Source organism: Misgurnus anguillicaudatus, chromosome 20 (genome assembly GCF_027580225.2).
Source record: "Misgurnus anguillicaudatus chromosome 20, ASM2758022v2, whole genome shotgun sequence".
In the NCBI taxonomy this organism is placed as follows: domain Eukaryota; kingdom Metazoa; phylum Chordata; class Actinopteri; order Cypriniformes; family Cobitidae; genus Misgurnus; species Misgurnus anguillicaudatus.
The window spans coordinates 1,102,374-1,124,840 of NC_073356.2; the positions used below are offsets into that span (position 1 = coordinate 1,102,374).

Here is a 22,467-nt window from a genome sequence, read left to right on the forward strand (position 1 = left end):
CAATGACGCCCCCCGCTGCACGCTAGAATCTCTGGAAAAACAAGCTGATTTAAACCGCAAAATGTACGCTTTTAAATATACAAAAACTATTATCTCGAACATCTAGAGGCTTCTTCGAGATTCTGCAAAAAACGAAAATCACCAATCACAATTTGAAAAAAAAACTTTCTAATTATCTCGAAAGTTGTGATGGGTCACAAATGTGAGTGCGCTATTACGCACACTCTGTAAATACGTTAGATTGCTGCGATGCTGTCAGGACCAGACTCACCATCAACTGAATTTGCTCGAGAGAGCTACGGGAGGCAGGTGGACTATGATCTGTTCTGAGATACCATGAGGACTTTTCATTATCTTCAAACACGCTATTATTTCAACTATAACAGTTTTACTTGACCTTTGTTTAAATGAGATATTATATTCAGTTTAATTATTTCTGTAATACTGCTATTCTTAGTAAATCTCAGCTTATATCAGTTTCCCTGCCCACTCATTGTCGTTCTTCTCACAGCGTCCACACCCATTTAAGTAGCATTTTTCAAAATTATAATGAGGTAGACTGGAGCTGAAACAGCGGGGATTCATGACGCTTTAAAGAAGTGTGTTGTTGTTTATGAGAGAAATTTAAGCTTGTTCAGCTTCCTAAATAACCCAGCATTATGGGAACAATGGATATAGTTTATTTATCCGGGGATAGAAGCGGAGTTGTGCAAGTGTGTTTGCTTCATGCTGTATTTGTTAAAATGGGGTAGTCCCAGTGATAAAACAACCAGGTCATGAGTCGCAGGCGGTAAGTAAAACTGCATCAAAGTTTTGTTGGCAATCGGCGCATAAGTGCATATAATGTAAACAACACGAACATGTAGTGAATAGTAAGTTATCCAGAGATAGTGTTATAATGTGTTGTATGTGTTGCCTGCTTGTGACTTGCTCCGCCCACGGTACAGCTCCAGGAGCTTGGCTTTTAAAGGAAAGTAGCAGTAGAGCTGATCTGTCTTTTATAAATCTAACAAAACCAAAGACTCTTCTGAGATATGAAGGATGCAATACTACTCTATAGGTACTCAAGATTATTAACATGAGATTAGCAGAAATAAAGAGATTCAACCATGACTGTTAAAATTGTAAGCAGAATTATTCAAATTCTCTTATGTTTAATTCAGTTAAATGTACATACTGTATTGCATGTGCTTTTGGAAATGATCTATAAAAGGCACTGAACTGCTTAAAAAGTGTGTTATCTTCTAGATTTACATAGCGTGAGGCTTTCAGTTAGAGAATGTCAGTAATGTGGTGTTGAAGAGTGTTTAGGTTTGGTTTAATCAAAACACTACAATTTACAAACTAGATGCTCAATGCACAGAAAAACTTGCAGACCTGAAAACCTTCATTAAAACTAGTAATAAATGTTAAAGTACTTTTTTATTTTACATTACTGCTGGGCGATAATTCGATAACAATAATTTCACGCTATAATTTCTACGGTAAAACAATAATGACCGGCCGATCGATAATGTTTACAAACTATACGTAAAGGGGGTCACACACAGGTCAGCGCCGCGCCGTTCCAAAAACCTCTAACACATTGCTTTCTATGAGTATACGCCCCCTGACGGCGCCGCTCAGCTATGACTCAGGAAGTTGCTCCAATCCTTGTCGAGTTAAACATTAAATAACATCATATTTGTCCCAAATCATTAACGATTAACATTGGCTGCTAACGTATATTTTGCATTTGGAAGTAGACGCTATCTGACGAAGCTTGCGCTATTTCATGTGCACTTCCGGTTTACGATACCTCAAAGTTGTCCTAGACCCGACTCGATGCGACGCTGAGCTGTGCGGCCGGTGTGCGACCCCCTTAATTCTGCGCGGGCATTTGGCCGACTGCACTTTCAGACTGCACATGGTCTTGGTTTACAATCAATGTGCCAGTTAGACTTGAAGGAGTGGATAAAAAAAATTAACGACAGTATGGGTTTCCATCCAAACGGGAAGCAAATCTTTTCAAAATTTGCAAAAAAAGATGCTCAGCCCTGTTTAGCTTGTGGACATGTAGTGTATTCAGGTTTTATCCCTCAAACAAAACTCTTGAACTCTATTTAAAGATATTGATGGCAATACCTTGGAAATCTTAAAGGAACACTACACTTTTTTTTTTTTTATATTATGCAGTGCCCGAAAATAGTCCCTTGCTATTGAAAGTTACCAAGGGGACTATTTTCAGGCACTGCGTAATATCATTGCGTGTAATATCATGTTACGGCAGCAAAGTCCTTGATTATTACACCACAATGAGAGGATAGTTCCTAGCAAAATCACAACTTTCAATTTTCCGTCAGTCTTAATACAAAATGTAACTACAGAAGAGACAAGTTTTAAATAGGAAAATTTTAGTAACTCTTTGGTTATTTTTTAGCGCGATGCTAATGGTTTAATCAGATTCAGTGGATTGTGCTAAGCTATGCTAAAAGTGGTACCGCCAGACCCCCCCCCAAAAAAAAATCGGCTGAATGGATTCCAAAAAAATCTAAAGTTTAACTCTAGGAGAACTGGAAATTTAGTATATTTTCCAAAAAAGTGGAATGTCCCTTTAAACAATCCCACTGAATAATCTTAAAAAAGGGGCTCACACACTCTAATAACCTGCTGCCTTATAAGCACAACTTTCCCAGCAGACCTATTGTATAAATTTATGTTCACCCCAACTTCTGGAATTCATTTAATTTTTCCAAAAACGGTCTGTGTGTGGACTGTGTGAAATGAGACCACCAAATGGCACAGCCATAAACCACACACAATCAAGATAAACTAGGGGCCAGGTTTAAAGAACATAAAAAGCAAGCTACAGTGTACACACCAAACCATCTTACAAATGTCATATTACTTTCCTTATGAATAAGGCATCGCTGACAAACATGGATGACGAAAGTCACCTTCCAATCAGCCAACCCTTTTATGCAATTATCTTACAGTATCCTTCACGATTGACAAATGAAGCGTAACCTTTAATATTTGACCAGTACCGAAAGCCCAGCACTCACGTAAGGCTGCATCTGTCCATTGATGCTGGCGGTGCGGAAGGGTGAGTTAGTTGACAAACGTTTGTCCCACTCGCTGGGCCGTGGTTCTGGAACCGACTCCATGAAACTCCTCTTGAGCTCACTGATACTGGTATGATGGCGCATAATCTCCATCTGTGTCTTATCCACATCCTGACCGAGAGAGAAAGATAGAGAGCAAAGGGGAAAGATAGATAGGGAGAGATATCCAAGCAGAGAGGATAAAAAAATACCAGAAAAGCAAAATTAGTATAAAAAGAAGAGATAGAAGAAAAGAAAGAACAGATGAAGAGACAGAAATAGTCAGATTGTGAGATTTGGGAGAAATGAAGTGAAGAGATGTCATTAGCTTGATGATCTAACACATCAATTATCATAGTAACTCTGGGGCGTCACATCTAGGGTTGGGAATCGAGAACCAGTTGTTTATCTTATTTCTTTTCGTAACAACACTGGGACCAAATGATCTTCATGACATCTAGTTTTGTTAATCATTCTTGATCATTTGCACAGTGACACCGTGCCTCTTATTAGACTACAGAGACATAAAATAAAAAATAAAACACATTTTTCATTATGTCTAGTGTAGTCTGATTCACTGCTCGGGGTGGCTATTCTCAGAATCAGTTATTGTTTTAATGGAATCATTAAAGAGTTCAATGAGAATAGTGTCATTTATTTTTCACCCTCATGTCGTTCCACACCTGTAAGAACTTTGTTCATCAAAACACAAATGAAGATATTTTGGATGAAATCCAAAAGATTTCTGACCCCCATAGACAGCAACGCAACTCACAATATTCAAGGCCCAGAAAGGCAGTAAAGACGTCGCTCAAATCATCTTCATTTGTGTTCTGATGAAGGAATGTTTGGAACGACATAAGGGTTAAGAATTAATAATAGCAGAGTCGTATAATAAGAGAGTTACGAAACGCTTTGATCTCGCCGCCGCGCGGCCACGTGATTCATGTAACGTTCTACAGTTCCAAAAATTTTACTAGTTATTATTAACGATAATCATTACCTACAGCAAAGTTAATAGAATATCACTGTTGACTATATTCATAAAATGTCTGAAAATTTAAAGAGAAACGGTAATTTCATCGATTTACCAGCAGGTGCCATTGAAATGAATGGGCTTCAGTGCTGCGTTTGTAACTATGCGTCACTCCATGACACGCTGTTACTTCCGCATTCCATTCTTACAACGGACGTATATGTGAGTGTCGTAACTCTCTTATTTTGCGACTCTGAATAATTGTATTGTGATTCTGGGATTAATTAACCCTTTAATGAACCAAATTAATCAACATTCCCACGACTCCCACGATGCCAGTCACACCAGTTTACAGACAAACACATATCAGGGGAAACGCACAGTCATTGTACAGATGAGCCATGAAAATCTAAGACACAGATCACTCTCATTTTTTTATGTATTTTCCAATCTTTACCTGTGGCCTAATTCATTATCTCTCTACAGTGGAGGGTAATGAGCTCCACTCAGACCTCATGATGCTATGAATATTTATCTCTGGCTAAATTTGTGATTGGCCAAAACAAACGGTTCATGTGTGTACTGGCAGGTTGTGATTAATGAAAAAGAGCGACAGAGAAACAGAATTTGCCATCTCAACCGATCTTTATTAACATCAGATTCAACCTGGAGAACACCGCAAATGGTTGAGACTTTAGGAGTTAAACAGAGAGAGATGATTTGTGTCTAATAGTGACCCACTGAACATCTGCAAAGCTCACAGACCAAATGAAACACTCTCATGAGAAACCATCACTCATCACCTTCTTTAACTCACTTCAGTTCAGAACAGCTGTCTCATAAAATTAAACAGAGCCAGGCTGCTCATCTCTATTACTGCTGAATGAAGTGTAAATCATAGGCAAATACTGTCAAGCAATGTTCAAGCCATATAACCTGCTGCATTATATCACATTTATAGTCGGAGTTTAGTCGAGTGAAAGTGCTGGGTGGCGCATTGATAGCATTTAGCAAATTAAATGCATTGTAGTTTTGTTACAGTAGAGCTCTGTTTCAAAACCTAGTGAGCTCCCTACCTAGACAACATCGCTGATGTGTTTCTTGCACAAAGTCTGTCCGTAATTAGATCTACTGTGACAAAATATTAGAGATGGATATAATGTCCTATAATCGGTATCGGCAGGCAAAAAATACTATAAAACAATAATAACAATAATAAAGGGCAGATTACATCCTGACAACCAAAGAGTGGAAAAAGGCATAAGAACTCATATTGTGTGATTATTATGAATTGGGTCATAAGAGTTGCCGTTTGTACACTCTGCACGGCTGGGATTTCAGAACATAATAATCTGAGTAAAATGCTAAACTACTATAGTTTTAGTTATCGTTAAAGAATATTGTTAGTTATAGTTTTATAAACCTATTTTTTTTTAAAGAAAATAGCAGAGTTCACACCACAACTATAACGATAAAGATACAATGAACGATATTGTTGCAATCACTATATATAATAAACAATAAACCGATGACAACCAATCAAATCTACTTGAATCTAAAATGCACGCGCATTTGAAATGTCTACTATGGAGAAGCTGAGGTCCGTTACATAAAATTACTTTAGTAATGTTAAGGACATCTGCTGGTTGTAACCATAGATATGTATAATAAAGGCTAGATCTGTTACGGCGGAGTCTCTACCTGTCATGATTTGGGTCTTACCGGCCGCTATGTTTTGGTTTCCCTGTCTTTGTGTTTTTTTTTGACAGCTTCACACGTGCGCGTCTCTCACATGGGTGTCATCAGTGTGATTTCCTTCACGTGCGTCACTTCACAGCTGCTCCTCATCTTGCTATTTAATCCCTGCGTGTTTTGTGTCTCGTTGCAAGTTCGTCTTTGTATGTGCTAGCCTCGTCTAGATCCTAGTCTTGTCTTGTCGTGTGAGTTATTCTAGTCTGTTAGTAGTAAATTCCCTGTTTATCTGTGCTCTCTGCTACCCGGAAGATTTGGATTACCGCCGCTGTCACCTTTAGTTATCCTCTGTTTCCATCTTCTCATTAAAGACTGCCTTTCTCTCATCTCCGTGCAGAGGATTACCACCACGGCTTTGCAGCTGTCCTGCAGGGCAGTGCTTCACCTCGGGAGCTGTCCAGCTTCACTCTGCCCAGCACTCAGCACCACTAACGCTCTCTCTCTTTCTCTGCCCGCCACAGGATCACTCCCCTCGCCTGCCGAGTGTGGCATTGTGCCCATTCTCCCACCGTCTGTTGAAGTGTGGCTGGTGCCCGGACATGTATAGTTCTCGCCCTGACCCAGTGTGTGTTTCTCATCGCTTTCTCGCCGTCTGCCTCAGTGTGGCCTTTGTGCCCGGACGTGCTTTTGAGACTGAGAATGTCTTTCTATTAATAAAATTCTGTTCATCTGCACTGGGATCTCTCTGTGTTTTCTCTCTGTAACAGAACGAACTTGCCAACATGGATCCCGCAGATGCTGATTCTGTTCGTTCTGCACTTGCTCAGCAGGGAGCCTGGCTGGGTCAACACACTGCACAGCTCACTACTACAGCCCAGGAGGTTGATGATTGTCCTCTCGCATGAACGAGCTCTCTGCATGCCTCGATCGGATTCGCCAACCCCCCGATACGGAGCCCCATGCTGCCAACCCTCCACCCTATGACGGTGATCCCTCATCCTGTCGGGCGTTGTTGTCCCAGTGCTTGCTGGTGTTCGCTCTCCAACCTCGCCGCTATGCGACCGAGTGCACCCGAGTCGCCTATGTGATCACTCTGCTGGTGGGAAGAGCGCGTGAGTGGGGCACAGCTGTTTGGGACGCCCAGGATCCTTGCTGCCAATCGTTTGAAGATTTCCGGGAGGAAATGGTCAAGCTCTTCGATCACTCCTTTCGCGGGGATGCCGCTTCAGGTCGTCTGGCCCGCCTCGTCCAGGGAACGAGCTCGGTGACAGATTATTTGATCCATTTCAAGACCTTGGCAGCGGCATGTAGTTGGAACAAGGCGGAACTCCGGGCGCAGTTCATTGATGGTTTATCTGACAGCATTCAGGATGAGATAGCGACCCACGACCTGCCTCACTCTCTTGACGGCATCATTGAGCTCGCACTGAGGGTTGAAGACCGGATGCTGTTCCGCGACCAGCGCCGTTCTCTCCGTCACCGGGCCTTTCTGAGCGAGGCCACCCAGTCTAGTCAGTCCAGTAACCCTTTGCCTGCTGAGAGTGAGCCTATGCAGTTGGGTAGGATGCGATTATCCAGAGAGAGAGAGAGCGTCGTCTTCAGAATTCCCTCTGCCTCTACTGCGGTAAGCCGGGGCACTTTGCCAAACTCTGCCCGGTAAAAGGCACCGCCCATTGGTGAATCAAGGGGTCCTGGTGGGCGTCACATCACAGAAATCCTCCCCGTCATCATGCACTCAACTCCCTGTCACGCTGTCCTTCTCTGGCCATGAACATTCTACCACGGTTCTTCTCGACTCGGGCACTGAAGGCACTTTTATTGATGAAGATCTGGCTCACGCTTGTGGTATTCCCGCTGTTCCCCTTGAGATTCCCTTGGATGTCTGACCATCAGAGGTCAGCAGATGGCACAGATCACGCACTGCACCCCTCCTGTAAGTCTTTTTATTTCCGGCAATCATCGTGAGGAGATGGTGAGCCCTCCCATGGACCGCCTTGTGGCGGTCGTGGGGGGGGTCCTGTCATGATTTCGGTCTTACCGGCCGCTATGTTTTGGTTTCTGTGTGTTTGTGTTTTGTTTTGACAGCTTCACACGTGCGCATCTCTCACATGGGTGTCATCAGTGTGATTTCCTTCACGTGCGTCACTTCACAGCTGCTCCTCATTTTGATGCCCAATCGGTTTGCTATTTAATCCCTGCGTGTTTTGTGTCTCGTTGCAAGTTCGTCTTTGTATGTGCTCGCCCGTTTCTAGCCTCGTCTAGATCCTAGTCTTGTCTTGTGAGTTATTCTAGTCTGTTAAAAGTAAATTCCCTGTTTATCTGTGCTCTCTGCTACCCGGAAGATTTGAATTACCCCCACTGTTATCCTGTTTCCATCTTCTCATTAAAGACTGCCTTATATCTCTATCTCCGTGCAGAGGATTCTCACCGCGGCTTTGCCGCTGTCCGGCAGGGCGGTCCTTCGCCTCGGGAGCTGTCCAGCTTCTCTCTGTCCAGCACTCAGCACCACTAACGCTCTCTCTCTCTCTGCCCGCCACAGGATCACTCCCCTCGCCTGCCGAGTGTGGCGTTGTGCCCAGGCGAGTTGTGGATTTCACTCGCTCTCCAGTGTGTGTTCTTATATCTCCCCACCGTCTGTTGAAGTGTGGCTGGTGCCCGGACGTGTGTGGCTTTCGCCCAGTTTCCAGTGTGCCCTCCTACCTCTCTCCCACCGTCTGTTGAAGTGTGGCTGGTGCCCGGACATGTATGGTTCTCGCCCTGACCCAGTGTGTGTTTCTCATCGCTTTCTCGCCGTCTGCCTCAGTCTGGCCTTTGCGCCCAGACGTGCTTTTGAGACTGAGATTGAGTGTCTTTCTATCAATAAAATTCTGTTCATCTGCACTGTGATCTCTCTGTGTTTTCTCTCCGTAACACTAACGTCATCACCTGGCGGCCATCCTACCACAGGCAGCTCGCTCACTCGTAGCATTGTGTTCAATGGTGCAGGTACTTTTAAATGACCATAACTTGCTCAATTTTCTACTGATTTTCAAACAGTTTGGTTTTTTACAAACATTATTAACGTGGCTATAATTCTGGATGCTTAAACATGATTCATGAAAATTATTTATTAAGTATGCAGTGTCATGGGTACATCAACCAAACACATAACAAACCAAACCGTTTTGAAAATCTGTAGAAAATTGAGCAAGTTATGGTCATTTAAAAGTACATGCTCCATTAAATGCAATGCTACAAGTGAGCGAGCTGCCTGTGATAAGATGGCCGCCACATGCGGACGTCCACTCAATTGGCCAACAGCACGGGCAAGACATCTAGCCTTTATACATATCTATGGTTGTAACCACTGTAAATGCAACAAGAACAGCATAGTTATGTAATGACATGTGAACAAGCATTTTCATTAAAGGAAATATGCTATATTAGTTAAAGGCTCTCTAAGCGAATCTGCGAGACGTTAGTTATTGTTGACGTTTGAAACTGTTGTCAAACTGACGGAGCGTAGCTAACTCCTCCCCCTCCCTTCCGTGCTTTCATGAACGCGCCAAGCCCCCACCCCAAAATCCTTTTTGTCGTTTATTGGCTGGAATACTTTGTTTTGCTTTGTGATGCTAGGTTTGGCCACTTGTTGATATTGCCATTTGTGAAGCCTGGGCTGTCTACAGAGATCGCGTTTTTTTACAGTTTGATCAGTGGACAGGCAGCAAGCAGATAGTGAGGAGATGTTTCCGGTATGTAACAAAAAAATGTTTTATGGTCTAAAACGCTTCAATTCGCTTAGAGCGCCTTTAATGCCACTGAAGGTTAATGATTTGCGCGAGTACTGCGCCTCACGAGCGAATTGGAAGAAAGTTATTGTCTGGTGGTGTGGATGCTAATATAGTTATCGTTAAAGTTATAATGTGAACGAGCCTTAGGTAATGGAATATTGGTTTCGATGCATCCTTAGAAATAATAAAAACCAAAATTGTAAGTAAAGCATGGAAAATATGGGTTATAAAAGTTGCTTATTAATGAATGTAAAAAAAATTAGTTCTAGTTAAAATTTACTATTTTACCCAATATGTGTGTAATAGCTTTGATGCTAATAAGATGTAGGTAATGTAAACACTGACACAGCTCACTAGAGTTTTGAACCATTAAGGGTCATAAATGAAACCTTTCTAAATGGTGATGAATCTGTAATAAGACCAGGTTAGATGATGATAGTTATCATGAGTGTTTCACCAGGTTTGGAAATTAATTGTTTAAGTACCGTATGAACAAATCTTGGGGTCAGACATGGGTCAAACGAGCATGTTCTGAATGTATGATCTCTAAACATAATGTTTTCTTGGTTTATATCAACCTAATACTAGAGGTTACTGTGAAATACTGTATTGTAAAGTTATTTGACACATGTCTGTTCATCTAATGATGTAAAAAATTAGCAATGACCAACAGCATGAGTCTTAGGGTGTTTTCAGACATGTAGATCGATTGCTTTGTTCTGAAACCATAGGTTAATGCTCAACAAATATGTTGCAATTACATGTTGGTTTGGGTCGCATTCACAAAGCAATATTTCCAAATGAACCCGACTTTATTAATACAAGTCACATGCGAGTAAACTCCCCTTTCATTGGTCAGAGTGCATCTGTTTATTTTCTGTGATTCCGCTCAAAACTGTCCGTCAGGATGGACAGACAGCAGCTTTGAGGGATTATTGTGTGGGAGAAGAGCAATTAGAAGACATTTTATAAGGAACAGGTGCGTCTCGGTTGTTTTGGTGCGGATTCGAGCACAATTGCCGTGTTATATGCCTAAACAAAGCGAACCAAGGGATTAAATACGCACCAGGTTCCAGAACAAAGGCTCAAGTCTGAAAACACCCATAGTAAACATTTAACACAACAACAATGAATGACATGGACATACAGTATTATAGATATGTTCGGTTAAATACAGGGGTCATGGGGTTAGAGAAGGTCTAATTGCAGGACTTCATATACATAGGACCCATAACGATGACCTCATGCGAACAATGGCGACAACATTCTGTCTCTTTTAGTGACTAAGGAAACATATGACTAGGACAGACTGTACAATCTGTATGATATGTAAATCTATTATAATATATGAATATCATAATAAGCAATAAATTCATGCATTAGCAATAAAAATGAATAGCAAATGAATTTATGAAGTTGATTTCAGAATATTCTTAATTTCTAACCGCCTACTAGTATCAGTATTACCATTAAAATGTTCATGCAAAGAGGCTTTGAAGTCATCATGAAACCTAAACAGACTAGAGGATGACACGGGAGTGGATTTTCCCTCTTGTCCCGTCCCACTCCCATAGAAATAAATCTTGTCCTGTCCCACTCCCAGACCAAAGTTTAAAAAAAATCCCATCCCATCCCGCTCCTGGTAAATTGACTCCCACTCCCATCCCGCTCCTGTTTAAACTGACTCCCGCTCCTGTACCGCTCCCATATATTTTTTTCTTCAACTAGTGTTTAGTTCATACAAAGAATTTGATTTAATCTGCTCTCCATCCTGTTTTGAACCAGCTGCTGAGCCGGTTTCTAGATTTTCTCCAGAAAATGGAAAAAAGCAAATAAAAGAAAAACAGTACATATTCCCTCCATGTCTACAATAGTTTAATAAACCCAAAGTCTGGAGTCCAGAACACAAGAACCAGATGAATAATTGGATTATGGGTGTTTAATTCACAGTTGCAGTATGGGCATACAACCTTCCATTAATATGCACTTAAGTATCTGTGTTTGTGTGGTTCTGCAACAACAAATAATAAACAAGAATAAAAGCCTTATGAAAGAACATTAATATTGTTTAAATAACCAGTATTAACAGCTGTAATTAAGTTCAAAATATGCAAAAATATACAAGATACCGCGAAATGGTGTCATATGTTCTAAAATGTGACTAGCACATGTATCAGATAACACATACAGTAAATAACTATATTTGTTAGAATTGTTAAATAACTGTATAAGTATTAGAACTACACAATCTCCAATATAAGGAAATAATACTGAATAAATATGTACAAGATAAACTAACACAAATATAAACTGGGTACCATGACTATTAATGAGAAGATTCGCGCTATCTAACAGCTTCATTTACATTATGAATGATAACCAGTGTTGAGGAAAGTTACTTTTAAAAGTAATGCATTACAATATTAAGTTACTCCCAAAAAAAGTAACTAATTGCATTACTTAGTTACTTTTCATGGAAAGTAATGCTTACGTTACTTTTAGTTACTTTTGCGTTACTTTTTCTTGGCTAAAGCTTGATCTCTTTCAGGCCTTGCAGGTGTTTTTATGACTGAAAAGTTCTGCATTCAGAAATTGCATATTTCATCACAAAAATGTTTAGCTCTGGCCTGCCATCTCAGTTTCTGACTCAAAATGTTTCCACAGAGGCACAGAGAGTGCATACGTTTAGTTTAATTCAGTACATATTTTTTAATCAAATTAATTAAACTAAAAAAGTAACTTGAGTTACTTTTTTGAAAAAGTAACTCAAATATTAATGTGTACATTTAAAAAGTAATGCGTTACTTTACCCGTTACTTCAGAAAAGTAATATTATTACGTAACTCAAGTTACTTGTAATGCGTTACCCCCAACACTGATGATAACTGACAATATAACATAAAAGACGCGGTAATCTTTGCTGCTAATTTAAAGACAACTAGAAAAAACGTACTATTAGGCACTGACGCACACAATAAACCACAGAAACTATCCAAACAGCAGGAAATCTCTTCGCAACACAACTCTTGTCACACACTTATCTCCCCATTTGATCAGAGCCGCTATACTCTTTGCAGCTGTTCCCTTTTCTCATAAGCGCTTAGGCTGCGTTGGAGCGCTTCACTATGCACCAGGGAGGTGCATCCGTGAACATTCATGCAACCTTTCTTACACATGCAAACACACACACAGGCACGCACACACACAATATATTAACTAAGTTTATTTATAGAAACTGCATATTTGTGTATAAAGTTGGGTATCATAGTTTTATTACGATCCCGGTCCCGCCCACTCCCACTGACATTTTTTCCTGTCCCGTCCCAGTCCCGTGATTAATAGTGATTTTGCTCCCGATCCCAAAAAAGTGTCAGCCTCTAAAACAGACCCTATTTACTCTCTAAAATCCTTTTATTCCAGATAAAATCAAGCCCCGACCAAAACTGTTATTGTTAATTCTTACACGGCACTGCTTGATTATGATTCTTGATTCCATTGTATGTTATTTAGAGATAATAACCATCTGAAACTAATAATGCACAGCTGCAAATCAGTTTGACAGGTACAGTTTAACCCTTTTCCAAAGTGTTTTACAGAAATCGTGCACTGCGCCTTTAAACCAAATAGTGTGTTTGTGACATATGAATGATGGAAGTAAACGTGTTTTCCTCACGGAAAAACAAGCTACTAAAATATTTCAAGATTTAAAGTTGTTTTCGTGAAATAAGCCCTAGTAAGTGTGTAATACAAGACCCTCTGATGCGTGTCTGGCCCCAATCACACTGTCAGGGCTCATTTCTGCGATAACAACCTGCTGCCTATACATTATCCCTTACATATCCAGTTTCATTCTGATACAAGTCAGAATATGAAAGTGTCTCATGATGACTTCAAGGTATCACTTGCATTATTTTTTTCCAGTTTTTCATGCAAGTGCGTACAGTACAGTAAGTCCAATTGTTTTTAAGATTTTGAAATGAGAATAAAAAAGAAAATGTATTCTTATAAATGAGAAGCAACAAAAAAACTCCCAATCATATATTAAACCAAATAGTGCTAAAAAACAACAAAAAGAAAGTACTTGCATTAGAGTTAGTGAGGAAAATAGTACATGCCAAGCCTTTAGGGTTAAGCTACAAAACAAAACACAAAAGAGAGAAAGAGAATGAAGAAAGAAGCTACAGTAGATGAGCTACAGTTTCTCATGCAGTGCCGACATGCAGCAGCAAAAATGAGACATTTTCCATACAAACCTCCAACATTAAATTGCTATGTCTGATATAAAGAGTTTCACCCTCAATTTTCTTAGGTCTTTTCTGTAAAGAACAGGGAAAAAATTAAGTTGGCAGCGTTTCAATGTAGAGAAAGTGGTGAAATGATTCTTGGGTCATTTGTACAATTTGATTTCCAGTTGCATTTAGTGTGTGAGGAGGACATGATGGAATCAAATCAAATATGAATGAACCACAACAGGCCGCAGTGAGGCAGAGAGAAGGGGTCAAAGGTTGGGGGTGACTGCAAATTTTGAAATAAAAGAATTAAATGTGAAATAAACTGCTCTTTTTGCCACTTATTGTGAGACACCAGGCATTTAAAGGTAAAATGTGTGCATTTGTTCAGTGTAACATGTTTTCTCCTATCTTATTTATTAATATGCAAAGACAACTATGAGCTATTCTTACATTAAGATTTCCCCCTAAAACGTTTAAATGCTGTGGCTTTGTGGTAAGATCAAAACAATTGTCTATTTACACATAACACCAATGGCATTTTTGCTGTTGGAAAACGTTTTGGTAAGCCATTCACTCCCACCTGCACCTCAATGAACCATCACCGCATCACAATGCACTGGAAAAACCCACCACATCGCATTGAACGCATGAACCTGCTGCTAAAACAAAAACTAAAACCCAAACCACTCAGACTTTACTATCATTCTAAAAATGAAATATTAGTAATGATAGACCACGAAGTAGTGTCCAAACATTTGACTGGCAGTGCAGACAGCTCATCATTGTGAATGGTCTCTAAAACAGAACTGAACTGAACTCGCCTGAAACACTCTGTAAATTACCACAGAAAACAATTTGTGATTTGTATCACGCTACAGTTAATGGAAAAATAGCAATGCAACTGCCATAAAGTTCATCTGTAGTCCATGTTTGCCGGATAGCACGATGGACACTGTCCTTGTTCAGTAAGCACCATGTGGTATTGACCAACTCTCACCGCCTGAAAGGAGATGCAGCCGACAACCACAGTGGCATCTTGTATAGCCAATCTCATACAAGCGCATTAAAGCAAACGAGCATAGCAGATGAGATAAAGAATGAAATGATCTTTTGTGCTGTAAAACATGAGCAGTGAGGAGATGATGAGGACAATGACGTCGTCTTCCTCATGCAGTAATAAACTCTGACCTTCCTCATGCGCACAACCTCTGTGCCCGTCCTTGGTGACTGTTCAGATGTCCGAAGAGAAGAAAGAGGGAAGCGTGTGAGTGTCTGTAATAAAGGTGAGAGTACCACTTCCCAATTCCCATACACAACAACTGCTGGATCACAATCTAAATCTCATTACCAGTCTGACTCCTTTAAATCTCACTAGCTACGTTTACATGCAATCTGTTTGTAATCGTATTGATGGCTTAATCGGATTCAAAATGCTTTAATGTAAACACCTTAAAGGGACACTTCACCCATTTGCATTAAGTTTTGTATTGTTAGAACCCCAGTCATGTTTTTGAATGGTCATGCATCATTTCCTCAGTTGCCGCTGAGACAGGAGAAATACAGATTTCAGTAACCCCATTCACACAGACCTCTGGTCCCAGAAAATACACGTAAAATTGCCAGACAAGCCTCTGTGTGAACACAACCTCGTCCCGTTACTCTTCTGGGATCGTTGCCGGAAAGAGGACCTAGTCAGATACACGGATAACCCTCTGTGTGAACAAGAAGCCAAAAGAATGCCGTAATGGGCGTGTCGTAGTGAGGATGCGCGCGTCATCACAACAAAAGTTATGGTTCAGCTCTTTAAAACGAGAGATAACATGCATACAAACATTCACCACGAGAAATGTTGCAAACTACATTGAAGCAGTTATCAGGAAATGATAAATGAGACGCATAAACAATGACGCACGTGCCGTAGTGAGGACGCGCGTGTCATGGCAACATAAAGTTGATTCAACTCTTTAAAATGAGGGATTTACAACATTCACGATGAGAAATGTCAGCAAACTAGACTGAAGCAGATATCAGGTAGGTTAGCTCGTTACTTACTGCGTTGAAACGGAGATCATTCAGCAGCATAAAATAATATCGCGTCACGTGCTCATTTGAGCTTATAATAAACGAAAATACCCGCGCGTCATCCCAACAAGATATATCGTTCAGCTCCTCAAAATGCAGGTTTTAAATGCATATAAACAATCACGATGAGAAATGTCTGAAAACTGTATTAAAGCAGAGATCATTCACCAGCATTAGAACGGCGCGTCACGTGTTCCTTTATAATCTTATCATAAACAAAAATGCACGCGAGTGGTTCTTGGAGAGAGAAATAATATATAATATGCAAACTTCAGACGCTGCGTAGAAGAGAGGGCGGGACTTTCAATAGGTCACGTGTCTTTCCGGGACCATCAGAAGCCGGGTAATCATGGCAGTGTGAATGAATAAAATAAACTAAGGATCCCAGAAAAATCCCGGATGCCTTTCCGGTGTATTTTATGGAATGTCTGTGTGAAAAGGGCTAGTGTTGCACTTCCTTCTTTCAATGATGCAAAAATCATCATTTTGCATCATAGAAAGCAGGAAGTCCAATATCTTTGTTGAGGGGGTGAGACTACAAACACCCATTTTCTCTGTCAAATAGGCATCAAATTCGAAATGTATGTTACATTTCCACTACAAATATGACGCACTTTCAATAAAGATTAATGTTTCTACGGGTGAAATGCTCCTTTAATCAATACGATTGAGGTTGATCGGATGCAAATTTCACTCGTATTGAAAGGGGTGGTGTAGTCTGATCTGTGATCCCATCATCAGGAGATCAACAAGTACGCATGTAAACGCGTGAATCGTAGTATTTTCTCAATCAAATGCAAAAATACCTTGAACTTAAGTTAAGTTTTGAAAAGTGTGTTAACATTGCCTAAATCTGAAAACTTTCTCCAACTCAGCTTTGACTTTGTACATTTATCCAGAGATAAAGCATGAACTCGATGAAAGATGCTCTGCGCTGAGTTGCCAAGTTCTCTGATTTTTGGCGGAGTTCAGATTCGAGTTACTTTTAAACTGTTTCTGTAAATAGATTTTTTTTCTGGAAGTTAAAGATGAAAGGATTTCGTTGATTAGTTATTGGTATTTGGGCTCTTAATATTCTTATGAAATGCTTCTGGACTAGTTTTGAATGTCTATTGGGCTGGTCTTGATACACGAATCTGGCAACCCAAGCCCTTGCACAGACATTTGGTTCGGATTATATAGAATGTAGATGTCAACTTAATCAGATTGCATGTTTAGGGTACATGTAAACTGCAATTGGATAAAGTTCAGTTGGATTGACAAAACTTTGTGCATGTAAACAAAGCCAGTGTGTGGTTTTAGGATATTGTCAGCATGCACTATGGAGATAATTATATGAAAGGTTTAAGACTAATATTTTATGTACATTTCTATTTTAGATTTATGCATTTGGCAGACTCTTTGCTCTAACAACTAAGCTAGCTGCCTCGCTCTGCAAAGTCTGCTTTTACAATTACATAATATATTCTTGCATATATAGGGACTGTATATTAAGTTTATACACTTAAGACACACTTGAAATGTCTGAATTTCATTACGTTAGAAAACAATATATCAAAAGAAGTGTCAAAAAAGCAGAATTACTCTAAGTAAAATTAAAACTCCCTCTATTCAACTTTCAAACCTCTTTCTCCTTTGCAGGGATTAAAACACATTAAAAAGTAAAGAGGAAAGTCCTTGGACCCTTTTTGAATAAGACACGTTAGTGAAACGTGGTTACTTTGTTGGGACACATTTGTAAGACTGAAAAATACACTTGATTTGATATTTTGTTTTCTAATGCACCAGCCAGTGTGACTTAAGTGTTTAAATACAGAAGGCCCCCATTAGGATTAAACTGATGTGCATGCTGTTGCGTGATTGGCTGAAATCCTGAGCACAAACCTGGCTCTTTCTCTCCCCATTGGTGGCCGTCACCACTGGGGCATCTCGGTGGCGCCGCTCTCGCCGAGCTACCTTCTGCAGCGGCACAGAGACAGTATACTGTACACACACTGCCATCTCAAACACACCTTAGCATTGTGACTGTTTGCATGTAAGGTCACAAGAAAGGTTTCTTATAGCGTTTTTGTACTCGGAAATGTAGGGTTATCCCTGTATAAAGAGTCATTTTTATCATTAAGGAGGTAACTGACCCCTTCACTAAGCCTCACCTTACAAAAACCCTAACCCTAACTGGCTTGGCAACTGGTGCAATTTTGTCTTACACACTTCTTTAAGTTCAACAGCTTCCTTAAATCTACAGTCAAATTACATAATAACATATATACAAATCTATGGCGAAACATTGCTGGAGCACTTGAATCCAGGAGTGCATTGAATCCAGAATCCTAAAATTACCATTGAGAGATCTATACTGTGCATTATCAGTAAGTCATATTTCATGGGTAAGAAAAAAAATCTTGTACGTTTTTCTTAAACACTTAATTCAAGAAAAATTCTAAACTTATTTTCTTTAGATATTTGCACACTATAAACAATACTTGTTTATAATGAATTTGTCAAATCAACATATATTTTATGTTACATCAACTTAAAAAATTAAATGAAACAATTTCAACTTGAACTTATAAGTTATGTCAACTTTTTAAGCCAAAACTTAAGGTTAGGGATGCACCGAATATTCGGCCACCGGAAAAAACTTTTATCAACGAAATAATACGGCCAAAATGTTGTGATGACGCAAACAGAAACCGCGACCTGCACATGCTTCTCTGAAGCAACATGTCTGCAGTGTGGATGTATTTAAGCTCAAAAAGGTGCTAAAGTGCGGTTGAATGTGTCTGGTCCAGCTCCAGTCAGACGTGATCATCACTATGCCCTTCAAAGATCATGTGTAAACTTTAGAGAGAGTTGCCCTACTGCGTCTCATACTGTAATCCATTTACATACATTTGGCGAATAAAGCAATGAAAAACAACGTAACGTTTTATGTGGAGCGACTGTTTATGCTGCGCCTCGGTCTCTGTGCGTGCGCTTTTAAGCGCACTCAGTAGTGTATACACGGAGAGACGTGTTCAAAAAGCAAGTGAACATAAAATCTTTCTGTTATTGACAGGGACATACAAAGAAAATTATCTCACAGTATTCTTTTTCTAATAAAAACATTTGTTTATGTCTTAAAGGTGCCATTTGTAATAATTGAGGTAAAAGATTTTAAAAAATGAGCTACACGCATCAAAGGAATGAGAAGAAATAAGGGCAAAGATGTCATTAAAAAAATGACAAGGTATAGTGCTGCAGAGATATCAATCTGAATTAGCATGCTAAATTACTAGCTACAGCCATGGATTCGGACATGCCTTGATGCCTTCCTGCCTTGCAATAGGGTTTTCGGACGCATTTCAGTTCAGGGAAGAGAGCGGAAGAATGGCTGAAGCAAGAGACATTTACCACTACCACAACCATTCGCTGCAGGGAAAAAACGTGCTCAGAATCACAAATAAAATCTGATAAATAAAGGAACCGAACCAGAGTAAATACTGGCACTGCTTTTCATCGCTGGAGACAACTAAACATGAAAGAAATGAGGTTCGACTCCGAAATGACAACATTTCTTTTCGATTGGTAAGTAAGATGCTGTTAGTATTTCGCTAGAAGTTCACTTCTAATAGGCATTGGGATAACCTATGCTCAGCTTGTACATGAACTACGGCTTTGTGCAGTAAATGTGGCTCCATCTGAAAGCAGCTGATGGCGATTCACTTTTAATCAAGAAATCGGCTTCACTGACGAGAAGCGCAATGACTATCGCATGCAACTTATCGCGCATCCTTAGTTAGCTCTACCCACGGATCCGATCCGGTTTTCACCCGTTATCTACCAAGCTGATGCTAAAATGTAACATTAGCTAAGAAGCTTGAAATGTCTTCGATGATAATGAACACCAAATGGACGCACGAAACGTAGCGGAAAACATTGCAATTTTAATGAGACCGAATGTTTTTTTTGTGACTAATGATAACTTACTTAGTTGCTAATGTAAATCAAACTTGATATATGCTGCTAAATTAAAATAGACCAACTCACTTTCTGGAGGTATACTGCCCCTATCTGTTTGGAGTGTGGAGTATGAATAGATTTTTTTTTGGCGGACATTTTTTAGATTTTCCCACCCTTTTTTTGCTGATCCGAAAAATAATTCGATCCGTGCCTCAAAAACTGTAATGTGATCCGAACCGTGAGTTTTGTGATCCGTCACACCCCTAGCAAAGTTAGTACACAGTGATAGCCATAAATGCAATGGTACTAATAATTGGCATAATAATTTTTTTACGGAGTTTTGGTTTTCGGCCTTGGTTTCCTCTTTTTCGGTTTCGGCCAAGAATTTTCATTTCGGTGCATCCCTACTTAAAATAGTAGGATAAATTGACTTTAACCAAGTTGTTTTAACTTCTTGCTGCATTATTTTTCACAGTGTACTGAAAACAAGACAAAAATAGTTGTGCAGTAGCTGCATTTCCATTGCAGATTTGCGCAAAAAGTTGACAAAAAAAACGATTGCGAAAAGACAGCATTTCCATTAATTGATGATATGCGACTGAAACGTAGCTTGTCCTCTCACGCCAAGTCATTCTAAACATCACGTCCACTAAAACTAATATCACATCCACCGTACTAGGCATTATTTTTAACCAAAGGAGACGTAAGAGTTTCCAAATATTGATGTCAAGGAAAGCCCCTTATACTTAGGGGTGGCTATGTATAGTTGTTTCTATTGCACTTTTGTTGCGAAATATACCTTATCTAAATTGCCTGAAAAACCACCTCATGCGAGCGTAAAAACTTGACGTGTTTCCATTGGGCATATTTTCAATTTGCAATGTGAATTTGCGCAATTTAAAGGGTAATGGAAACGCAGCTACCAGCGTCTTCCCTCTCTTAAAGGTATCGTGGAAGATTTTCTTTTTCTGGGTGGATCAACAAGACTATTGCTCATCCCAGTTGTCAATCATTGTGATGATATGTTTACGTAAGGCCGTCAATTGTGCTCGTCCCTATGTTCGCTTTCTGCGCAAGCGCACTTTCAGGTGTATATGTGTGGTGGGCTACGGTTTCAGCCATTCATTGAAGCTCGCATTGTCACCATATTTTTTCAAAATGTCTAAGGGGTGTAAAAGAAAAAGTGTTTACGAATTGTATGACAAGAAGAGAAGGGCCTCTGAAGAAAAAAACAAGCCCAGAGTGTTTTTGGGAGAAATTTGGGCAGGTTGGGCTTCCCACTGATGCATCAGTCGCGAAGTTTCTACTCGACTCGAAAAGATAAAGTTTGTCATGCTATTTGGAGAAAACCATTTAAAATCACTGCTAGTAAAAGTTGATGTAAGCTATGATTAGTGATGCTAGCCCTGGCACAAGTCACAAACCGCGCAGACACAGTAAACATCTCAATGTATGAGCCATGCCGGTGTTGCAACTTATAAACTGATCGAAGAGAAGAACTAGACGTGCATGCTCTCTCTTGTGCACACGTTAATAGGCGTTCCCTCTCGAGAGCAGGTGGAGTGTTGCGCATGTGCATTTTTTTTTGGAGGTGGAGGGGCGGTTCTTTTCAAAAATTCGGGAAAATCTTCCGCTGTACCTTTAAGATTTGCTGTGATTTTAAAGCTTGTCAATTTCACATTTTGGATGTGCATTTTATAACTACACAGTAGGTAAAGACACCTGATATAAGCGTAAAAGAGGTTTATTTTATGTTTTTTGTACATTATCGCCACCAGAAATGATTCATAAATACAGTAGGACAATGCTGTTTCCAGTAACATCTCTTTACCTTTACTTCAGGTGTGCCTTCCGCTTTGGTGCTGTGTGTTTTGGAACTGTCGGTCACATGAGTCTCTGTCTTCATATCACTTTTTCTCTCAGTGGACCGTGAACGGCCGGTGGGTGTGGACGTCTCTTTGTGTTCTGTGCGGGTTGCTGATGGCACCACGGGACAGGGAGCCGCATCGCCCAGGGAGATGGGAGACATGATGGGAGCGCTGACAGGACGAGCGTTCTTATCCGGGGTCGAAACCATGGCTGTCAGAATGATAGATGAAAGAGGGGTGGAAAAAATATGTTACACTACATGAATGTTCATGAAGCGGAAAGCTGGTAGTCTTTAGGATTGTCAAATGAGTGCAAAAACTATCTGACATTAAAATCAGACAATAAATTGAAAAGCATGTCTGATCCTTGGCTGGAAGGACTCCTACACATTCTCTTGAATTGTGATTGTGTGTAGTTGTGCAGACAGCTTTGCAAAAGATTATTTAACACAGTTTTTTCTCCAAATCAAATGGTCAGATATCTAATTCTCCAAACTGTACTCTGCCATAAAACAAGTTTATGTTTTGCACTTTAACTCTAATGCAGCTAATAAAAAACAGATCCACTGACTAAAACAACAAGAGACAAAGTATATGAAGCACTTAAAGTAGGTTTGAATTTATCTGTCTCTATAGCATATACAGTATGTTTTTGTATCTCACTAATGTTTTTTAATTAGATTTATTCACAGATATGGTTTTCTGGCAAACTCGGCCATAAACTCTTAATTTTGATGAACTCCATCATGCATATCTTTCAGTTTTCTTCAAAACAATTGCATCTTTAATGAAGTAAGTGTACTCGGGTATAGATCATAAAGT

At 39.9% G+C, this 22,467-nt stretch overlaps 1 protein-coding gene across 14 annotated transcripts in view; it reads right to left on the minus strand.

The window, feature by feature from the left end:
• epb41a (erythrocyte membrane protein band 4.1a) overlaps positions 1–22,467 on the minus strand; it is a 101,543-nt gene that overhangs the window by 21,462 nt on the left and 57,614 nt on the right. For 5 of the 14 annotated variants that reach the window (XM_073857978.1, XM_055220768.2, XM_073857980.1 and 2 more), the window contains exons 12-16: positions 21,609–21,856; positions 17,720–17,794; positions 14,942–15,025; positions 13,775–13,837; positions 3,045–3,215 (exon numbers count right to left, since the gene is read on the minus strand). In XM_073857978.1, the coding sequence (XP_073714079.1) occupies positions 3,045–3,215; positions 13,775–13,837; positions 14,942–15,025; positions 17,720–17,794; positions 21,609–21,856 (641 nt within the window). The remainder of the gene's footprint in view (positions 1–3,044; positions 3,216–13,774; positions 13,838–14,941; positions 15,026–17,719; positions 17,795–21,608; positions 21,857–22,467) is intronic. The other 9 variants (XM_055220764.2, XM_055220762.2, XM_073857983.1 and 6 more) reach the window with 8 other exon arrangements.